The sequence below is a fragment of the Enoplosus armatus genome, chromosome 14, assembly GCF_043641665.1.
Source record: "Enoplosus armatus isolate fEnoArm2 chromosome 14, fEnoArm2.hap1, whole genome shotgun sequence".
Classification (NCBI taxonomy): domain Eukaryota; kingdom Metazoa; phylum Chordata; class Actinopteri; order Centrarchiformes; family Enoplosidae; genus Enoplosus; species Enoplosus armatus.
The window spans coordinates 4,706,720-4,729,071 of record NC_092193.1 but is presented as its reverse complement, the minus strand read 5'-3'; the positions used below and the strand labels follow the sequence as shown (position 1 = coordinate 4,729,071).

General features: G+C 41.4%; 4 protein-coding genes across 4 annotated transcripts; 2 read left to right on the top strand and 2 right to left on the bottom strand.

Annotated features, from left to right (window-relative positions):
* Positions 1-561: 561 nt before the first annotated feature.
* Positions 562-2,788, bottom strand: dnaaf6 (dynein axonemal assembly factor 6). The gene is made up of 6 exons (XM_070919646.1): positions 2,559-2,788; positions 2,235-2,301; positions 2,014-2,119; positions 1,449-1,545; positions 915-1,000; positions 562-691 (listed from the first exon to the last, which is right to left on the bottom strand). The coding sequence occupies exons 1-6, from the start codon at positions 2,658-2,660 to the stop codon at positions 562-564; spliced, it is 588 nt and encodes a 195-aa protein (XP_070775747.1). The 5' UTR covers positions 2,661-2,788.
* A 608-nt stretch (positions 2,789-3,396) lies between these two features.
* Positions 3,397-4,237, top strand: LOC139296840 (MICOS complex subunit MIC26-like). Its single transcript, XM_070919377.1, is given in 2 exon segments — positions 3,397-3,425; positions 3,427-4,237. Coding segments are annotated over 2 exon segments (639 nt in total). The 3' UTR covers positions 4,037-4,237.
* Positions 4,238-4,754: 517 nt separating this feature from the next.
* Positions 4,755-7,778, bottom strand: eif3f (eukaryotic translation initiation factor 3, subunit F). The gene is made up of 8 exons (XM_070918150.1): positions 7,654-7,778; positions 7,146-7,216; positions 6,405-6,484; positions 6,175-6,312; positions 5,988-6,079; positions 5,669-5,805; positions 5,348-5,461; positions 4,755-4,914 (listed from the first exon to the last, which is right to left on the bottom strand). The coding sequence occupies exons 1-8, from the start codon at positions 7,763-7,765 to the stop codon at positions 4,837-4,839; spliced, it is 822 nt and encodes a 273-aa protein (XP_070774251.1). The 5' UTR covers positions 7,766-7,778; the 3' UTR covers positions 4,755-4,836.
* Positions 7,779-9,667: 1,889 nt separating this feature from the next.
* Positions 9,668-18,255, top strand: kcnj9 (potassium inwardly rectifying channel subfamily J member 9). Its single transcript, XM_070918149.1, has 7 exons — positions 9,668-9,965; positions 11,356-11,569; positions 12,827-13,028; positions 14,204-14,396; positions 14,700-14,897; positions 16,607-16,737; positions 17,989-18,255. The coding sequence occupies exons 1-7, from the start codon at positions 9,668-9,670 to the stop codon at positions 18,253-18,255; spliced, it is 1,503 nt and encodes a 500-aa protein (XP_070774250.1).
* The last annotated feature ends 4,097 nt before the right edge of the window (positions 18,256-22,352 follow it).

Here is a 22,352-nt window from a genome sequence, read left to right as displayed (position 1 = left end):
CTAATGAAGCCTGAGTAGTCTGAGAGCCAAACCAAGTGGGCATCTTCCCAAAGAAAAGGATTGATCACAGTCACCAATAACTCTTTCAACATACATATGACCATGTGAATATTGCATTAAGACAGACTTCAAACAATTATATTAAAAATATGACCATATCCACTCATGGATGCCTTTCCCCTTAAATGCCCACTATTCTAAATTTCTGTTTGCGATAGAAGCTATTATGTGCATTAGGATTATACCATCCTAATAAAAGGTATCAGCCTAAAATGATGGGCAAAGCTTACCTGGATTTACCACCTGTGGTTATCAAATAATAAAGACAACATGTTTATTAGAAAGACATTTTAATAGTCAGAATCAGTAGGAACAGATGTAAAAATAGCATGAAATCAACATTCACAAAATTACAGAAAGCAAGCAGGTGATGCATATGCTGATCATTTCTCTAACCACCTCTTTCTTTGACCCATAAACTGTGTGTGTCATCTCCACCTCACACTGGTTTCAGATCTACTCTGTCTCTTTTGAATACTTGTTGGCTGCTGTCATTCTTTCTTATTGCATGTTAATAAAATCCATGGGGCGTTTCATTGGTAGAGTCACCTCCAGTTCCTCCCTCTCGCTGAAGAACTGAGCCTTTCCTCTGTGGCTGTGGGTCGGATGTGGGAGGTGAAGACCCAGTTTGCTGAAAAGAGGAGAGAAGACAGGTTAAAGAGACTGAGAGAGCACAAGGGAGCGAGTGTGTATATGAGAGAGGAGGATGTTAAGAGCGGTGGGAAACTGCAATCAAAGCTCAGATCACGATGTGAACCTTTGATTAAAAGGACATGTCTGGAAATGGGAGCTTTTGGTCTGAACTGCTGCTGGGGATTAAAAATGAAAGTGAACATTTTCAAAGCATCCCTTACTATTTTAGCGTGCGTAGATCAAGGAACTTTTCTTTTACATCCAGGACCACATCTGTTGCTTTAGTGTCTGGCAGTTTGATTTTCACCTAAGGGTGGGGAAATGTCAGCACCTTTAATAATATACACTGTGCACATTTTAATCTTCACTTTTATTCAGAAAGGACACCAATGTTCCACTTGTTTTGTGTGACCCAAGTTATGTAATTTTCACACTATTACACAGCCTTTTCACTTGTAATGCAGGGTCTGAAAAAAACTGTAAGGCTGTATAAGTGAAATTCCTTTCCTGGATTCTGTCATTGTATGGCAAAAAATAAATATTTGTAATATTCTTGACTGTGATGTGATTTTCTAAACAGTTACACTTACTCTGCCTTGTCTGTGCTGCTCAACAATTGGCTTTAATGCCCCTTAACATTTTTCATACTGTCCACAAATTGTTTCAAAATGTTTATTAGCTGAATGAATAATCTGAAACCAGCCCACTCTTGGGGCTGGGATAATATAAAAATCCTGTGGCGGTAAATAAGTTACCAGCATGGCTTCACAGCACATGGAGGATGGGTCCTTTCCGTTCAAGCCCAAGAACAGATCCTCTGTCCCCACACTCTGCTTCAGGATGATTTCATACCTGAACACAAAGTTATACACACACTCATGCAGGCATTCACGAAAACACACAATCAGTCTCTTTAAAATCATTTGACATCACATTAGACAGAATCAACAGGGGAACAACAACGAACAGAAAGACGCAAGCAGAAGTGAGTGTCAGCTGAGGTCAATGGAGAGTGGAAAATGTGGTCTCTAATTGTGATTAATACTTTTCTACAGGCAGTCTTGCCCCCTTGTACTTCTATAATTAGTTTATAACACAAGGGTAACCATGGCAAGGATTTGTAATAACTAAAGAACTGGCTTGTTTTTTTGTTTTTTTTAAAAAGTGGAACAAAGTTTCGTAATTAGAAAGTTGTGAGTTAAACCCTTACATGGGACAGTGTGGCTTTTTGGTTTAAAGGCTCAAAGAGGAGATGTGTGCTTTTCCATCATACATCAGGGAACCCCTTTGTCTATGTTTCTTTCTGCCCTGTAGTCTTACTCAGGCTGTGGCCGCGGGTCAGCAAGATCATCATACTGGGAGCCCTCAGCCACCTCCTCTTCGCTCCAGATATCTTTGCTGCTCTTCTTCACATACGCAGTTGACACTAAATAAACAGAGATACACACACACATGAATTATGTTAGTATCTTTCATCAGGCCACCTGGGTTACTAAAATGACATAGGAGTTATACGGAAGAAGCAAATACGAAGCATTTACCTTCTTTATCTTTTTTGGGTGAGGGGCCAATGTGTCCAGGACCCAGCCGTGCACAAGATGTCACATTCTGTTGAGATTAAGTGATGTTACTGTAAACCAACAGTTTAGTTCAAATAAACACCAGTGACATCCAGTGATTCAATCTGCAGTGATTATAAGGCAATTATCAATACACAGTCAAATGTGCCAAAACCAATGGAGACAACTATTAAATAGCTAGATTTTCATAAAGGCTTCTTTACATCTATTCGAGACGCGTGTACAGTATTGACATTTACCACAGCATTAAGGCCGAGTGAACTAAATGAACAGTGAAAATCTTACTTTACAGTCTTCATCTTCATCCTCCTCCTCCTCCTGCTGGGTTGACAACAAGTCCGACAGAGCCTGTAGGTTCTGAACGGATGATACTCCATGAAACTCCATTCGGAACAGCACAAAAGTAGTTAACGCTTTCTTTTTTTTAATCCCCAAAAAGCAACAACTACAAGGCTATTCTAAAAACTACAACTCCCGCGCAACCGCAACAGGTAAAAATGGGGGAAACTTTCCAATAAAAACTAGCTTTAGCCTGAATGTGTAAATATAGCGATGGCTAACTGAACATATGGACTGTTGCTGCGCTGCTGTTGACGCTTTCCGTTTCCCTGGAGACGGCCGGGCTTCCGGGCTGCCATGGGAACCCGTGACGTCACCGACGAAAAAGGAACCCTCGAACAAAATGAATGAATGTGATGAATGAAACCTGGAGAGGAACAAGGACGTTAAACTGAATACAAAAGTCACAGAGATGTTATTAACAGGAGACTGCGTGTAGTAAGTGGCTGCCAAATAAATTAAGTGGAGCAAAACTACATTATTTCCCAAAATATTGTAGTAAAATAAAAGTATAAAAAAAAGGGAAAATACTGAAGTAAAGTAGGCTGCCTGACAATAACATGAGTGATTGTATTTCACCAATTAAATAACCTAGATAATGACATAACCTTAATATCCAAATACGTAATGTACATACACACTTAATCAGCAATCACTTCAAATAAAAACCTATAGGATAGACTTTACAATAGCTTGGCGTTTATGTTTGTTCTTTCAAGCGTAATAAAAACGTTTGTCAAATGTCAACTGAAAGGCGGCGTGATTATCACTTCGCGTAATAGCCATGTCCCTCCTCGGCCACCGCAGTGAATGCATGGCCCGCAGGGATCATGTTGAAGGTGACAGGTAGTGCCATGCCGGGAGCTCTGAGTTTGTTGCCGGTCACCGTGTTTGCTGCTGCCGGAGACGGGGAGCAAGAGGCGGCCGCCCCGTTACACCGGGATGAACTGTCTTTGTACACCGCTCCTCAGCAGAGGTCTCGGTATGTGGAGCCTGAAGCCGGTCAGCTGGAGCTGAGTTTCGCCACCCTCAGGAAGTTAGTAAAGCCATACACGGACTGGTACCAGGTGACCTCTGACAGAATTAAACCCAAAGTTCAAAGTGTCTCCCGGTTTGGGAATGACACCTACGCCTACTTGAAGGACCCGCCGAAGGACTTCTATCCCCGGGCAGGTGTTATCGGCTTCACCGGTGTCCTGGGGTTGTTTCTTGCCAGAGGCTCCAGGATTAAAAAGCTCATCTACCCGGCGGGCCTGGTGGCCGTGAGCACCTCCCTCTACTACCCGGAGCAGGCTGTGGCCGTCGCAAAGTCAACCGGAGACTCCGTGTACGACCGCGCGGTGAAGAGCTACGCTGCCGTGGAGAAGATGCTGAAGCCTCAGAGCAAAGCTGACAAGGGCACCGACTCAGAAACGAAGTCCTGAAGATCCCAGTGTGATTCTGCAACAACTCAGCAATAAGAAATCAGCAGCCTTTTCCTGATAATGTAGATTTACATGCGTTACCGATAGATAGGCTCGAATGTGACTTCCTCATGCCCACTTTTTGCACTAAGCTTCACCTCAGGCCGGGCATGGCCTGTCACAAGGGGTTTGCAATTTGACTGATTTATCTCTGCTTCTGATTTGAATGTATATTTATGTAGAGAATTAATAAAATTCAACAGTCTTACATCAAAATCTTGAGACATTTGTTTGTTTAAGACTCAATTGTTACTGCCTTAATTCACTATTGTGCACCTTCAAAAAAAACAAAACATAAAACAAATAACTTGGGTTTTGGACTGTTGTACACAAAACAAGGTGTCCGAAGACATCAACTTAGGATCTAGGAAATGGTTGAGGACACTTTTCTCATGTTTTATTGACCAAACAATGAATCAATTAGCTGAGAAAATTATTGGCTAATTAATAAGTAATAGAAATAACTAGTTGCAGCCCTAAAATCAACATTTTAATACCTCTCAATATTACATTATGAGGGCTGCACTGCAATGAGTTAACTGCATTGTGAGCTGTCTAATATGTGACTCAGGAATATTCAAAAAGCCAAATTACCTTCCTGTAATGTTCATTAGCCATTTGTGAGAAACAAAATTGCATTACAATATTACCAAGGACAACATCTAGAGTGAACACTGTATGACTGTTTAACATCTTTATTCATCTCAGCCAAAAAAAAAAAAATACAAAAATTAAATATGAATCACTTTAAAGAAATTCCCTCAGAGCAGCACCAGCTTCTCATTTAGAGCAATCTGTGCTTGGGTGAGGTTAGACAGATAGGTCACCATCAACAGGTCCTGAAACAACAAAACAAGACACATTTACATGTTACAATATTATTCATAGTGATGTGAAATGAGTGCATCAGTGAGACATGCTTATACTCCTTCGACAGCGTTACAAGCAAACAAAAATAAAGCGCTACGAGGTCCGAAAGACAGGCCTCTGAATACAGATGTAACAACTAAGTTGGCTGTGTATGCAGGACAAGTGCTTAGTAAAGAAGTATGAGAGGAGCCAGGAGAGCACTAACAATACGAAGCAAAGTGTAATTAAATGCCTCCTGTAATCAATGGGAGTGTGCGAAGAACAACCCTGAGTGCAGCAAGTAAATAAAGAATGGGAGGCTGAAGGGGATGCACTAAATCCAATGAGGAAAAACAACCAATAGCAGTGATTAGAAAAGTTGTACTTGTTTACATGAGAAATTAGCTGAAGCGGGGCACTTACATTGATGTTGGAATTGAGCATGTTCTCGAAGTCCTCGGCTGAGATGGTGGGCACCTTGTTGACCAGGTCCATCAGGAAGCGGCCCACGCTGTTATCTGCTGTCACTTTGCCAGACTGAGACAGATCGAACAGCATTACCTTTACAGCCACTATCAGTGTTAAACTTGATTACTTCACAAATGGTCTCTACAGACACAACAGGCTGATATGAAGTGGTATAGCGGAAACCAGGAAAACAAAAAGTAGGAGCTACTGCTACTCATTTCCTACATGGAAACAATGGACTAATCACATCATCATTCCAATTGTTCTAATACTCACCAGCACATCCTCAATATATGCAAGCACGGTGGTCAGCATGTCCTGTACCCTGGATGCAGAGCAAGCCACCTGGGACAGATCAGAGGTCAGCCCCTTGGTGCGACCTGGAGTTACACGTGTCCTCTGTAGCAGGTCCACTGCAACAAACAGATGGGAGTGTCAAGAGTACAGCACTACAACTGAGAGCCAAGTATTGAGATAAGAGTTAGAGAGAAATATATTGACTGGAAAAGGACATTACAATTTCACTATCACAGATATTTAGTCAGGAAGCCTTTGTTTCCAAACAGTCATCTTTATTTATTCTTTGTATTCTTACCGCCTATCCTCTCAGTGTCATAGTAGACATACTTGACAGTCAGTGGGGTGAACATCACACCAACTGTCTTTCCTGGCACACCCATCTGCGCACTGTGTAGGAGATACACAAGCACATTCAAAACACACACTCTGAGTCTGTAGTTGATCACATAAACAAAGAGTCTATGGCAGGAAGATCAGCCAACCTGACATAGGCGCGGATGTTCATCTTGCCACTCTGCAGTGCTGTGTCCATGGTCAGATGAATGGGGTTGGAGGCCTCACGGCTGTAGTACTCGTGAATGAGCACTGAGTGTTCTGTGATGTCAAAGCCTGTGGCATACCTGTGAGGACAAATGTCACTGTGGTGAGAAAAAGTTGTTTTTGTTTTTTTTAATCTTTGAAATTCAAAATTTAATTTCAACTACTGACGCACCATCCGATGATGACCTCAGTGGGCGACACCCTCTTGTGGAGCTCGTACATGTTCTTAGCGAACTCCATGTCCACAGCAACCTGTTGGCAAAGAGGGCCAAATTTGAAACGTGACCACTTCATCTTCTCTCTTTCACAATGCAGTATGAGGCAGCCATTTAGGTCTGACAATGTTTATAACAATGTTAATTTTCACTATCGATTATCAGACCCAAATGTTACAAATATTCTCTCTTCTTTACAAATACAATAGCTACAACTCCTTAACAAAAAAAGTCCTACAGGAATATGTCTCAGTTGTGAAGGAAACCTGTGGGAATCATGCAGGACAAACTGGCAATTGCAATCCTCTATGAAATTTCAAGATGTCTGACTGTTAACTACCTTTAGGACATATTGACCTTATATACCAATAAAAGACTTCAACATATATAATCTACTAAACTTGCACAAACCTTGTGCAGAGTATTACAGCAGACAATCATAAATATTCAGGATTAAAGTACGTTTTTAGTACAGTAAGTTTCAAATTAAATGCTATTTTCTTAATTTACTTATCTACCTCCAGCGTTTATATAGTGTTTGTTTTATGATTGCTGCCACTTTGTTGCTGAACCACTACAATTTTACCATTGGGATTGATAAAATGTGTGTAATTTCACCGGGGATCAATAAAGTATTTCTGATTCTGACATTCTATCTGGAGATGTCCAACAGCACAATAATGAGTTTAACAACATACCTCATCTTCAGACTCATTGTGGGGGACAGAGAAGCAGTTGGTCACCTCAATAGAGTGCTTGTCAATAGTACCTGAGAAAAACAAATGTTACAGATACGTTAAGGCTAGCCGCTTTCACATTATTAGCTAGGCTAAAACCATGACGAACCATCGACAACTGCTAACATCAACGCTAACAACAACGTTAAATCCTGATTGCTAACGTCATGTCATATCAATACAAATATAATCAAAAAAGGCTAGCTAGATGCGTTGGCAGATAGTCAATGTTTCCATCTGTGTTACCATTTGAACGGACGGCCAGCTGTTGTAAGTGATGCTGCTAACCTAGCTGTTTTGGCTAGCTAACAGCGGCTAACGCTAGCCAGATGTAGGCTTACTACTGCTGGACTGAACCTAGCCAGCATGCGTTAGCAGGTAAGCTAAAATTAGCTAGCAATCCACCCCCCCGTTTTATCAGAGGGCGGTCCACCTCACGGAGGACAAATATGTGAAGTTTCTTGCTTACCCAACAGAGTCCCGATCACACGACTCGCTCCCTCATTTCTTCGCTCGTATGAGTCGCAGATAGAAGAGAGAACGACGGGGTGAATTTTCACCACTGGCCCGTACACCGACATCTTGGAAAAGGAAGACCGCTAAGCGGCTTCAGTGAGCACATATACCACCACCTAGAGGCCGGCGGCCGAATAGCGGTTAATGAATATGACGCTAATTATAATCAAGGCACTGATAAAACATTGATACAATGCAGCGCGCGACGGTATCTGACATCAGTAGAAGTTGTTTCACATGTGAAAAAGGCTATATCAATTAATTCATCACGTTTTAAGGATAATCAAAATAATTTCCTTGTAGAAGAGCAAAAATACAAACACAGATTTGCATTAAAAAGAAAATCCAAATAATCTCTATTATAGGCTACTCTGTATGATATTCTATCAGTCATTTTGCCCAAACATGAAATAGGAGAGGTTTATCGTCTCATCTCTGAACTGTGTGCAGATGCTGAGGGTCTGGCAGTCGGCGGAGAGGAGGGAGACGACTGTCCCTTCTGTTGTGGAAATGAGAAGCGTCTGAGGCAGGCAGGGTTGAGAGGGGCTGGGCTGATGACAGCATCCTCCGCCGCTCAGTGGCTCCACACCTGACTGACTCCATCAGATGCACAGATGATGGAGCTCTCCGTGCTGCCGGGTTATCCTGTTGCCACCATTTCGCACGTCCACTGCCCGACACATGTTCTACAAATGCCGAAATAATTGTACTTGAATTGCTTTTGTCGGGGTTTTCATTTTTTTTGTGCTTGACTATTCAGTGGATGGTGTGTTCGCTTTTCTATTTACTGTGAATGCTGAGGTCGGATCGAGGTGGTCTTTGTTTTCCTGGAAAAAGCGAACAGGAGTGGACCGAAGCTGCGTCGCTGGTAAACACCAGAAATGGGTGTAATTGAACCGAGGCTGCCAATCGCGGTTCGTTCTTGGACCAGATTTTCGTTTTTCTTATGATAAAACATCTGCCAAATCCGGGTCCTATACATCTACAAGTTGCTACACTGAGCAGGTAAGATTGTGTTCATTATTAGCTGTCTGACATGAATCCACAAGCTTAGCCCTTTGCTTTCTGTAGCCCATTGGCTGGCTAACAGACACCCTTTCAAGGCTATTTCTGATCCATCCATCAGGCGTAGTGCGTCATCATGATTGTCACTATCAGTCTCCTCTTGCGTCCATTCGCCAATTGTCCAAATGGACGCACATCAGCCAAGGCTACAGAGGACTAGGACTCCATTTTACTGTGCACATATCTCAGAGACACACTATGTCTCACTGTCCACACTGTTTCTTACACTTATATGGGACTTATGTAAGAAATCTCAGCAGGCCTGTAGCATAAATCCACCACCTTTAACATAGCAGTAAATGCACTTATACAACACACACGTTCATGGACCACACACACACACACACACACACACACACCTACCCCAAGGCGCTTTATGAAACATGCAGTGAACGTGGCTGTAATGTGTATATGCCACACTGTGCTCCAGAATTAGTCTATCTTAACACACGTTTATTCTCCCCTCATGTCTATTTCCAAAGACTTACAAAACTCAGGAAGATCAACCGAATGCATTGTGATTTCCATCTTCATTTAATGCTCATTTTTCCTGTAAAAGGTTGTGAAATTATGAAACAGGCAGAGACAGGAAGTCAAATCTGTATGGTAAGCAACACAGAACCTACAGGTCTTGTTGTTAATGTAGAAAAGGCAAAAGTATCTTAAGAGAAATTAAAGGGACAGAGGCGCTGAAAAGCTCCTGAAGTAGTTCCTATTTCTTTTAAAAAATCATTTGTCAGTGAATTACTGTGACAGTTCATTGTGTTCCTCTCCTATATTCCAGGCTTCAGTCAAGCAAACAAATGATCCAATCAATAGCCACTGGACAGAGTCTGCCATAGGGAGGATATCAATAACACGCTAATACACTTGACACACACACACACATACACACACAGGCCATGGCGCTGGAGAACTCGGTCTTCCCGTCCCGCCCGGACTCCCTCTCGCTCCCTGTGGAGGAGAAAGGGGAAGGGGAAGAAGTGGAGGTGGCTACCGAGGCCACAGCCTCCACGGGAGTCTTCAACCTATCAGAGGAGCTGGGCCACGTCGTCACCACAGAGACGGCACCGTCCCCGCCGTCCTTGGCAAAGGTCAACAGGTCGTTCCAGGCCAAGCTGGCTGAGCGGGAGGCCAACGCCAATCAGCTCAGGAAGAAGACCCAGGGGACGGAGAAGGAGAGGGGACGATTCGGGTGGGGTGAGTGACTTCCTGTCCTTCATGGCCTATTTAATGATGAAATAAATGTTTTGGCTGCTTTCTATTCACTTCATTCACATCTGGAGAAAATTGATTGGAGGTTGCAAGTACATCATTACTGACTCCTTTAACTCCTCCAGAGATTGGGAGCTACTACCCACTCCACACACACACACACACACACACACACACGCTGTATACTGACTTAATTTGTGCACCTCCTTCTCCTCCCCATCTCTCTTGCAATAGTTGTGAATCTCCTCTAATTTGGACCGTGCTGCAGCGCTTCATCCCTCAGCAATTTTGACAGTCTTGCGCAGCTTTTTTCATTAGGCTTCCCCAGTAGCTCTGCTCTTCATTTGCTCCAGTTTCTGTCCTCTTTGCTGCACATCTGTGTGAAAGGAAAAGTCAGCCCAAAAACCTAAAAACACTGTTATTGAAGAACTGGGTGTTCACTGTTTTTGTGCGAGGAAGACAATTTTTACAATAAAGGTACAGTGGACCTGTGGAAATCAAAACACCAGTGGCAGATGTCACGTTTGGTGTCACTTTCTCAAAGAGCAAGAACTTTGGAGCCTTCAATTTGAACCAAAATATCAACGTATAAATATCATAGAAAAGGCAGAGAGACTGACGTTATGGGCTGAACTGTAAACCTTGGGACGTGACTCTATAGGTTGACTGGGATGCACACTGATTTATATCCATTGTTGTTGTTGATCTAAGTGGTAAAAACAACATTGTTTTGCATCCTGCTTGTATCATAAGCTCAGTTCTGGCTGGGTGCACCCACATTAAAAAGGCTACCAGTCTCTACATAGAAAAAAACATCATTGCCGTCAGGGTTGTACAATAACTTAAGTCCACTGTTGTAGCTTTTCTTCTCCGAGTGTTTGATGATGTTGTCCCGTCATACTTCATCTCCTCTCTTTTCCTCACCTGTCTGTTTTCATTTCTGTTATCCCTTCTTCACCAGCGTGACTTTCCTCTGAGCCACACTGCATCTCTCTAAGTAGTTTTGTCCCCTGGCACCTTCCTGTTTATCCTCCAATCTCTACATGCCTTCATTCAACTTGCATCCTCTGACTGCAGTCAGAGTTGTATTTTCAAAAAGGAAAACTTTTCAGAAATTCTGAAAGGCAGCCTTGTATGTGTTTCTGAAGTTTTTGGGGTTTTGAAAGGGTTTCTTGGAACCTAAGGTTAAGAAAACTGAGACACCTTTGTTTCAAGCATAGAAAAGCACCCACAACTCACGCTGCACAAGGGAAAGATCTCCCATTTTTCAGCCTTACATATTTCTATATTGTTAACTTCTGTAACCAGATTGTGTCGCTTCTCCTCTCTCCTTCCCTCTTCAACATGATTCCCCATCACCTCGTCTCCTCACCAGCCCGGACTCGGCGTAAGAGACAGCGCTACGTGGAGAAGAACGGTCGCTGCAACGTGCAGCACGGTAACATGCGGGAGACTTACCGCTACCTGACTGACATCTTCACCACGCTGGTGGACCTCAACTGGCGCTGCTCGCTCTTCGTCTTCGTCATGGCCTACGCTGTCACATGGCTCTTCTTCGGGGCCATCTGGTACCTCATAGCCTACTGTAGGTAAGATTGTTGAGCAAGGTGTTGAAACAAGTTTATTTATGTAGATCTCTTTGGTCCTGAGCCATAGAGAAGTTTTTCGTTCAGCTTGAATACATCCCAATGACAATGAGCAAGTTCAAAATGACAAGAGTATTTGATTGATTTTAAAAATCCCTTTCAGACAGTGTGGCAAAATTTGTATCACCAAGAACAGGACTGTCCTTACTACTACCACTCTCATGTCTGTATGGTAAATATGAAGCTACAGCCAGGAGATGGTTAGCTTAGCTTTGTCTTAGCCATACAAAAACTGAAACTAATTATTGAGCTTTACAGAATTTTTTTTAACCTTTTTTTTTTTACCAGAGCCAGGTTAGCTGTTTCCACCAGTTTCCAGACTTTGTGCAAGCCAGGCACAACTCATCTCATCAAACTCATCAAATAAAGCAAATAATCATATTTCCCAAAATGTCAAACTATTCCTTTAATGACGTTATCACGAGGCGAACTGCGCAAAGACGGAAGGTGACGCTGCGAGTGAGTGACCATCATTACAAGACATTTCTGCAGCGAAGGCAAAAAAACATTTCAGCCAAAAAAGCAGATGACAAAGCAATATTAATATTACAGTGTATTTCATCGTGATGCGTTACCTCTTCACAAGAAGATGGGTCTGCTGGATCCCCGCTCTAATTAGCTAACGTATTCGTCTCATAAAATCTTGACCTTTTTATATCAATTACAGGCCATCTTAAGCTGTGCCAGAGAACTGTCGGTGTTGCTGCAATTCCATGGTCACCAACACAGGTCAATAAAAGTCATAGATTATATAAATTACTTAACACCACTTTCAATAATTAGCTCTCCCTCTCTGGCCGGAGCTGTGTTAATCAGGGACATTAGCCTGTGTAGCGAGTTGTTTGAGAGAAAATCTACAGACTCTTAGTGGCGCAGGACTGGAAAACCAGCAGATATAGTGAAGATGCCGTACGTGATGATATATAATGGAATAAGTAGATTTCTGCAGCATCAAGAAAAAGTGACAGCATGAATGTGAAGTTGATCACGGTTAACATGAGGAATAGGATTACGTCTTATTGATTAAAAGAATTATAGAAATATAAAAGGAGAGATGGGTCGTCATACATACATTTCTGCACCTCCGTTCTGAAAATATAAATCTTCTCACTCTCTGTCTATTTTTCCCTCTTGACACCTATTTTGTCACCCCCTCCCCCCCTTCCCTTTCTCACACATTCTCCTTATTTTCTTCCCAAGGGGTGATCTGGACCATCTGGAGGATGAGACGTGGACGCCGTGCGTCAACAATGTCAACGGCTTCATCTCGGCCTTCCTCTTCTCCATCGAGACAGAGACCACCATTGGCTACGGCCACCGTGTCATCACCGACCAGTGTCCAGTTGGCACCATACTGCTGCTGCTGCAAGCTATACTGGGCTCAATGGTCAACGCCTTCATGGTGAGCACCAGGGTTGATACATGACTGAGAAATGGGGAAATCATATGTAGAAATCAGTCGTTCATTCAGCAATATCAAAAATGATCAGAGTCAGATTATTTTGTAGGTATTACGTATTTTGATTCATATTATTAGAAGATTATTGTTTTAATAATTTCACATACAGAGGAAATTCTAAATCAAATGTTTTAATATTTTGTTATGAAACCTAAAATTACAGGACATAATCATACATGGTGATTTGGGCAGACTTATTTCCACATCTAACTAATTTTATTATTATTATTATTATTATTATTAGGATATTATAATGATGAATGATGATATTTGCTGATATATTTTTGTGTATAAGAACCTTAATATAGGAAATATAAAACATGGATGTCTTTGCCGTACTAACACAGAATTATTGCTGACCTTGGTGAGGACTTCTAATATTTACTGTATGTCGATTGTCAGGTTAAAGAAAAATAAAAAGCATATTAAACTGGCTTTCAGATTCTAAGTCAAATGTTAGTCACATGATCTAATTCCATTTGGCAAAAACAGCACCTTTCTGAAAGGCCCCGACATGTAAATACTGTCTGCCTTGAGTCAGTTTGATAAGAAGGAGGCCTCCAGTCGCCTGAATCAAATCAAAATATGAATTAAATATGAAATTTGTTCTTGAGACTAGAGAGAGGAGTGTATGCATGAATACTATGCAGACGAAATGACACTAATTCGGTGCAGATGGCATGCTTCCTGAGAAAGAAAATTATCTTTGAAAGTGCTGATGAAGCTGGAGTTTTTTCCCACGAAGTAAGCATTCTTTTGATGAGGACGAATCCACACAACGACGTCCAAGCAGAATCATGTTTATACATGTTTGCGAGCTGGAAACATGCCATATTAGCAGCTGACTGAAACGTGGGCTGTCTTACTGTGCGTATTAAAAAATGATTGAGTCCGAGGTTAATTCAAGTGTCGATCCTGTTTTTAAACAGTGAACACTGGAAATAGCAAGCTCTATGGAAAAAATGAGCGTGGTTTGTATTCAGCACTCAAGCTGTAAAATCTACGTCAGTGTTAATTATGAAAAACAAGAGATGTTATTCATTTTTCAATAATCTTCTGCTTTTTTTGGAATAAAAATATTTGAGTGTTTTTCCCTCGGCTCCCTCCCCTCTGTCCAGGTCGGCTGTATGTTTGTGAAGATCTCACAGCCCAACAAAAGGGCGGAGACGCTGGTGTTCTCCAAACACGCTGTCATCTCTCTGAGAGACGACAAGCTCTGTCTCATGTTCAGGGTGGGCGACCTTCGGAGCTCCCACATCGTAGGGGCCAACATGAGGGCCAAGCTCATCAAGTCCAAACAGACTCAGGAGGGTGAGACTACCAGATAACAAATAAATCATTTTTTACTCCAAAACTAATGTGACTACTATGATGACTACTACAACTACTGCTGTTTCCACTATGCCAACCGCAGTACCTGGAAAATAACAACCTAATTAAAATGACTTGTGTTTCCTTAAATTGAGTAGAGTGTTTTTGAGAAGTATAGAGTTGCTTATGGTTATGCTGTTAAATTTGATGTGATGGTTGTGGCAGTCTGTTCAAAAGCTCTCATCTGAACTCTTCCTCCCTTCCCGTCCCTTTTCTCACCTCCCATTTTATTGTCTCCTTCAGGTGAGTTCATCCCGCTGGACCAGACAGACATCAGCGTGGGCTTCGAAACAGGTGATGATCGCCTCTTCCTGGTCTCGCCGCTGGTGATCTCCCACGAGATTGACGCACATTCACCCTTCTGGGACATGTCGCAGTCCCAGCTGGAGAAGGAGGACTTTGAGATAGTGGTCATCCTGGAGGGGATGGTAGAGGCAACTGGCAAGTAATCTTGTAATCACAAAATGCAACATAAAAATAACTGAGCAGGAATGCATTTCCATGTTAGCATATGAAATGAAAATGTGGGCGATGGACCATCGTGCAGTGAATGAATACACAGTTACTCACTGGGCAAAAATAAATGAAGCTATATTGAGCTGATGAGGCACAGGCCAAATAAATAATACCATTTTATTACTCAAGGGTTTTATATGATGTGTTGTAGGCGATTTTGTGATTTAAAATGATTAAAAAAAATGTTATAAAATATAACAACTTAACAGCATTGTATTGCTGTATGGGGATATAATACCTTGCAATTCAATTTGACTGCAACGTTCTAATGGCCTCTATGTCGTAAATGCATGTTTGGCTGCAACTACGAAAATTGAGCATTGGGAAATGAATCTTGCAGATGCATACAACTGTCTGATGTTACAGTAATACCATCACTGTTTTACAGAAAGAAAAACCGGCCCATTAGAAAATGAAATTCCCCTTCCAGGATGTCTGGGTTTACATCTGCATTTTCTTTTTGTCTGAGAGCTCTCCATCTCTTTTCAGTCTTTCAGGAAGCTTTTAGAGCCTTACGATGTTGTGATTACGGTGGAAATATACATATATATTTAGATACAAGTACGTAAGTGAATGTGTTATGTAACAGGGAACAAAACTGGAGAGTAATTACTGGAGCAAGTGATCTTCAGAGGACATGTGGATGTGTTTGTGTTCTTAAACTGTATGTCCTCATCACTTCTCATTAGCAGGCAGCGAGACCATCCACAACAGCCAGTGTGTGTCAGTGAACACTCATCTGCCCTTGAGCAAGGCACTGACGCCGTATGGACTAACTCGCTGTTAGTCACACTTGATAAATCGTCAGTTAATGAAATTGAAATTAAAATGTGACTGTGTCGCGTTATACTTACTTAGAACTTTGCTCTGGCTCACACACATTTCACTTCTCATTTCTGAGGCTCAAAACACCGCCCAAGAGGTTTCTTTTATAAAATTTATCAAGACTTTAAGAAGTCTGGATTTACAGTATATTAAGTGGGAAAGTCATTCAACGTATTATCTCTGCTCATCTCCTCAGAGATTACATATTTAGAAGCCAAGTTTAACTTCTGTGTTATATTTATGGCTGTATTTCATGCTGCTGGCTGCGCTGACTTGTACTTGTCGTACTGTCTGAAAACTACAAAATCCAAACAGATATGTTTGTTGATGTCAGGAACAAGTCGCCAGTTACCTGTACCCTGAACGGATTTGGACAGGCTGTGTTTATCTCGCTTTCTTTATCCTCTTCTTATATCGCCTTCGTCAAATTCATTCTGAGAGGATAATGTGTTTCTCACTGTTTGGCAGGAATTCAGTGTATCGGAGCTATTCATGATGCGTCTCCGTGAGGTAAAGGTGGCCTCTCTGCCTACTCTAAATATTGATTCCTTTAGTCAGAGTGCTGTGGAGAGTTACAGAGAAGTAGGCGACAGTCATAACTCAGCTTGTCAATTAAATTGTTTGTGACTAAATGAACTATCGCTGCCAGTTTAAGGTTTGGCGCTTTGACTTCCTGCTCAGATTTTTGCCACAGCCAAGCACAGACAATCCTTGTTGTTTCCTGTATGTATCACAAGAGCCTGACCAAACGTTAGGAGGCGCAGTGAGTTTATGCGCTCATCTTTATGCTTGTGTTTGTTTGTGTGCAGGGATGACGTGCCAGGCGAGGAGCTCCTATCTCGCGGAGGAGGTGTGCTGGGGTCACAGGTTCAGCCCGATGATGTCTCTGGCAGAGGGCTTCTTTGACATCGACTACGGAGCCTTTCACCACACGTTTGAGGTAACGTCTTTCGAAGCCGGGGTGGTAAGGACAAACCACAGGCTAATATAGGGGTGCTTGATTTGGTATCCTGGGTGAGCTGTCTCATATGAAATAGGGATCAAACCGTTTGTAAAAGAAAGCAGCTAAGGACTTGTGTTAAATTTTATTTTAAAACTGAACAACTGTTGCTGCTGGACAGACAGACTATGTCACATCATGTTCAGGTATCAGCAGCGTAGTCACAATGAAGTTTGGTGTCAGAAAACGCTTCAAAAACATGATTATAAATGTCAAACTTTGGTGTCAATCCCTTTTCCTCAGTTTAACAATTTATCAGAAGAGGTAAACATACCAGTTCTTCCACCGACAGAAGACAAGAATCTAACCGAAAGTGTTTGAGTGAGGAAAACTGGAACAACTCTCGCTGTTATCCCTATTCCTGTCTCCACCTACATGTATAACCAACAGCTGAATTCTCACACTTGTTCTCTTGGGGTTGTTGAAAGGCATGCTGGGCATTGCAGGAACTAACTCAAGTATTTTTTTTTTCATGTTTATTTTGGTAGGGACAAGTACATAGCATAGACCGATGCCACACACCAAAGCTTTTATAACATATGCCTAGATGAGCCTTTGTACAAATGCATACAACTCAACAGGAAAACATGTGCAAAACAACACAGAGCACAAACAGTAATACAATAACAATACACTAAAAATCTAATAAAAAGCAGCTGATCACCCATGACCTCCCTTTACAACTGCTTCAAACTGAGTTTAAGAAGATCCTTTCTTCTATAGAAGCACCCAGAGTTGTAGAGAGAGACGAGGCAGGTGGGGGGGGAAAGGATAAACTGATAAAGTAAATTATAACATTTAAAAGAATAGTTTGACTTTTTGGGAGGTACACTTCCTCACCTCACTCACCTTCTTGCTGAGATTTAGGTGAGAACACTGATGTCTGTTAAATATGAAGCTACCTCCAGCAGCTGGTTAGCTTAGCTTAGCATAAAGACTAGAAACAGGAGCAAGCAGCTAGCCTGGCTCTGTCCAAAGGTAACACAATCCTCCACCAGGTGCAGCAGTGACTTCCTGGAGTCTACGCTGTTTCCATGGCAACCTCAAGCAAGAAAGCAAATAAGTGTACTTCCCAAAATGTAGAACTATTTCTTTAACTAAAATAGAACTCCATCTTGGCAATGCTAATGTCTTCATCAAGTTGACATCTGAGTTGTAATTAACCAGCTCCCATGTTTCCCCGACCCCAAGGTGGACACGCCCTCCTGCTCAGCACGAGAGCTCTCATTGGCTGCAGCCAGACTCGACGCTCACCTCTACTGGTCCATCTCCAGCAGGCTGGATGAGGAGCCCACCCTGACCAACCAGGCGGCCAAGCAGCCGGACAGCGGCTCGGCCAACAGCAAAGGAGGGGAGCCGACCTTCATCGTCGGAGAGATGACTGACATCCAGGAGCACACAGGACCGGGCGAGCTGAACGGCAGCGTCGCCACCGATCAATCGGAATCAGAGGCGTAGAACAGAGAATGTTTACAAAGACCTTCAGTATATCACCACCACACCACAGTTAGTGTTTGCAGATCTTTTCTTTCAAGGCAAATGAGTAGTTTCATTAGGTTCAATTCTACAGTATATGCCATATCTTGAAGGAGTTTATTTCTTAATATTTTTGTCTTTTATTTCTATGTTGATCTTTGTTACAAGTGTACTGTATGTGTGATTTTCGATTTGTTGTGTTATAGCTCCAATCACCCTTGCCTATATCTACATTTAAATGACAATACTATGCTTTAGGTGGGGGTCAACAATAGTACATCCTGTGGACCAAGGCAGAATGATAATATAACAGACAGAGGTCTTTTGTCTTGTTGGGCAAAAAAGGTGACACGGTGGTCGTTTGTGCACATTGTGGGATTGTTCACATTTAAAATAGGTACAGTGCATAGATGCTTTATTTTCACCTGTGCATGAATATCACTAGATGATATTAAGGTATAGACTGAAATTGTAGTAACCTCAAGTTTCTTGAGATGCAAAGATTTAAGATTTATTATATATCAATCAGGTGTTAACAGGGTGGGAAAGTAACACCGGCCGCTGGTATATTTGTCTACTCTGCTAGAAACTTTGGCACCAAATCATCATTTGGTGCTAGAAAAATGTTTTAAAAATCTATTTGGCTGACAAAAAAAAATTAAAAACAAAGCTGATTTTCCACCTCGGGTGTCAACAATTTCTTATCTCCCGGAGGATTATGTTTGTTAAACAGTAACTTAACATCAGACTGTAAACCAGTGTTTTGCTGCCTTTTCTGGTTGAAAGTTTCAAGCCTGTCCCAGCATCACTGTCGATGTCACTGGGTCCTGGAGTACACCTGTACATCACTGCAGCAAGGCGAGAAATGAAACCACCGGAGATCAGCAAAAGCAAGATTTTCAGGGAGTGTTAAGTTACTCTTAAATAAGACTAAGACTAATAAGACTACTATATGAATTTGCTGACATTGCTAACTGCGCTCATTATGGTGAATAGGGTATCTATCTAAAACCTTTAACACAGACAGGTTAACACTTGAGCGCGTCTGTGGCTTCGTTTCACGTACGATGTGTGTAGCACAAGGATTATCTGTCTTTCGTCCCCAGCCAAGTAGAAATTAAAAGCACAACAGTGTCCTGCTCAGTTCAGCCCAAACTCCTGCTTCTGCTGCTGTGTATATATGTGGCCATTTTTACTTGATGTTTTTAATATGTAATATAACACATCAGTTAGAAAGAATAAACTGCAGTATATTCCAGACCAGCTGTCTCAGATTGTGTGATGTTCTGGGGAGGGAATACATACATTGGAGTATGCTGTGTGTACATATTGTGCATACTGAAGCTTTGAAACCGCTTCAGGAATATAGCTTCAATTGAGTGACAATTCAAAGATTTGTACTTGGTCCTGAAAATAGGCTCAATCCTAAATTACATCACAGAACATGGACTAGAATTTAAATGCAAGATACAGTAAAATACATCTTTGTCTTAGAATACTACAACACTGCAATACAAACAAGTACATTTAATCAGGTACTGTATTTGAAATCAGCTTCGAGGCACTTAACTTGAGTTACTTTCCATTTTATTCCACTGTAGTGCTGCCTGATTATAGGGAAATATTGTACTTTTCACTCCACTACATTTATTTGAAAGCTATAGTCAGTAGTTACTTTGCAGGTTAAGATTTTACACAAATAATGTTTAAAATATGATCAATTGTTACTCAACAGTATATAAAGCAGTTCATTAATTAGCTATTAACATCTATCAGCCATTAAATTGCTGCTCAGACATTATTATTAATAATAATTAAACATGATATATATATATATAATTATATCTATATCTAATATATCTAAAATTGTGAATTAATACAGACTCATAAATGAGGTAAATACTGAGAGACAACCTATTGATCATTAGGATACTTTCATATGTGTATTAAGTAGCATAAAATGTAAATAAAGCTCTGTAAAGTACCTCAGAATTGGACTTTAGTACAGGACTTAAATGTACTTTCTACCATTGATGTTAGCTCCATCTCTCTAGAAAAAAAAACATGCTTATGATTCATGTCTTGACGTATCAGAGGAGTCACTCTTTTAAAAAGTGTGATCATTTACAAGCTTAAGTTGCCTTACTGCATTAAAAAAACACATATTTTTGTTGCCATTTCGTACAATCTATCACTGATTACCGAGTAGGTTACCATTTGAGTAACGGCCCATATTAAACTTTTCCTGTGGAGCCCCACAGTACCATGTATCTCATTATAAACTGCAGGCTGGATTTCAGCACCAGGAGAAGTCAGCATATTGAGTTACCAGGCAGAATGTTGGCTTCAAAAAAAAGTGAAACGTCTTTCTGAGTCTTGGCTGCTAGATGGCGATAAAGATCCCATGCTTCTTCCTTCAGCCAGTCACACAGCCCTATTGGTGTGTACCGAGATGGGGTCCCCTTCTCAGCTGTCTCCTAGGCAACCGGGGCTGGGGACAGGGAGAGGGCAGAGTGTGTGTGTGTGTGTGTGTGTTTATGTGAATGTGTGCGTGTGTGTGTTAATGTGTGTTTGAACTGGACCTTCACAACTGATAGGGGAGTTTATGAGGATTGTCAGAGAGTCGATGTGACGTTATAGTTTGATATTTGTGTGAGAATGGATGATGATGATGATGATGATGATGATGCACAGCAGTGACCTTCAGGTGGAAAAGAACGAATGCCCTTGACATTGAAAAATAAGTCCTGAGGGAAATTGACATGTTTCTGTTTTTTTGTACCTGTCACAATAACATTAATATCACATAGAAAAATTAGTTTTAGTATTTAAATAAGTCATTTTTGGTTACTAAAAAGGACGAAACAAGACAGGCTGAAGCATCAAAGTGCAGAACTCTACAGAGAGAAAGCTCTGTTAGACCTCAATGCTGGAAACATACGGCTTCAGCAGATATGACGTTGCTTTTAGCTTTCACCTCACATTGTATGAGATGTCATAACTGTTTTGTTTGTGAGTGAAAGGCTAAGTGCAAGTTTAATACTTTCCAGTGATTTTCAGCTCGCCCCAGAGTTGAACCCCATGTGCCATTTCCAAGTTCTAATTATGATTTTAATGAGAGGCTGTTTTGCATGATCCCCGCTGAGCCGAAATCAATGTTTCTCCTCGTGGAAGGAAGTCATGACAGTCTCGTTTCAGTCTAGGCAGACAGTGAAAGGAGGAGAGGAACATTTTAAGAATAGAAGAAATAAAGTATTACCTACAAGACACTGGCCACCAGTTTCTCCAAGACAAATAGAAAACATTATGCAAAATTAGGCTTTTAAACTAGTTTTAGGGGATCACAAAACTCCCCATACAAAACCCGATATACACCAATATATATATAAATGCTCTATATACAATGAAATGCAAAACCAATGGCACCAACAATTATATTGGCATTTTAAAAAATACTGGATCAACACTGGCTCATCATTGTGTAGCGATACTGTGATATCACTACGGTAAATATGATCAGTTCAGCCTGAAACAAACTACACTACCTGTCCAGCACAAAACAACTGCCGGACACAGTAAGCGAGTAGCTGGTGAACATATAGAGGAGCATTTAGCAGCCAAAGAGACAGATATTTCCCTCAGGAGTTGTTGGAAACCAAAGCAGCGCTGAAAGAGAGGCCAGAAACACAACTCTAAATACTAACGTTGCTCCGTGTCTGCTTGCTAACACATTCAGTACATGATATCAAGGTGATAAAATGTCAGTGTTGTGTTTACAGCTTGTTTTGCTGCCTGCAAGTGTGAAAAGATGCATATATCTATACAAGTACCTCCTGATGCAGATAGTTCAGGTATGGAAATTACCTCCTCTACTAGTGACTTCCAATGTGGCAAAAAACGTTTTAAGTTCACAGCACTGAAGTGATTATTTTTCCTGCTGCTTTAATTGTCCATATTTATGACCGTTTCCTTACTGCATGAACCGCAAGGCTCCTCTATGACTCTATAACGTCGCCACCAACCTTACTCAAAAAAACCTAGTCAGACCTTTCTTCCTTCTGCACCACTGATGGGAAAAA

Coding starts and splice junctions, on each gene's coding strand:
- eif3f (XM_070918150.1), bottom strand. CDS start 7,765: ATGTCGGTGTACGGGCCAGTGGTGAAAATTCACCCCGTCGTTCTCTCT. Junction 6,485..7,145: donor ACAATGAGTCTGAAGATGAG/GTATGTTGTTAA, acceptor CTTTGCCAACAG/GTTGCTGTGGACATGGAGTT. Junction 4,915..5,347: donor TGCTCAATTCCAACATCAAT/GTAAGTGCCCCG, acceptor TTGTTGTTTCAG/GACCTGTTGATGGTGACCTA.
- dnaaf6 (XM_070919646.1), bottom strand. CDS start 2,660: ATGGAGTTTCATGGAGTATCATCCGTTCAGAACCTACAGGCTCTGTCG. Junction 2,302..2,558: donor ATGAAGATGAAGACTGTAAA/GTAAGATTTTCA, acceptor TAATCTCAACAG/AATGTGACATCTTGTGCACG. Junction 2,120..2,234: donor ACCCAAAAAAGATAAAGAAG/GTAAATGCTTCG, acceptor CTGTTTATTTAG/TGTCAACTGCGTATGTGAAG.
- kcnj9 (XM_070918149.1), top strand. CDS start 9,668: ATGGCGCTGGAGAACTCGGTCTTCCCGTCCCGCCCGGACTCCCTCTCG. Junction 9,966..11,355: donor GAGGGGACGATTCGGGTGGG/GTGAGTGACTTC, acceptor TCTCCTCACCAG/CCCGGACTCGGCGTAAGAGA. Junction 13,029..14,203: donor CAATGGTCAACGCCTTCATG/GTGAGCACCAGG, acceptor CCCTCTGTCCAG/GTCGGCTGTATGTTTGTGAA.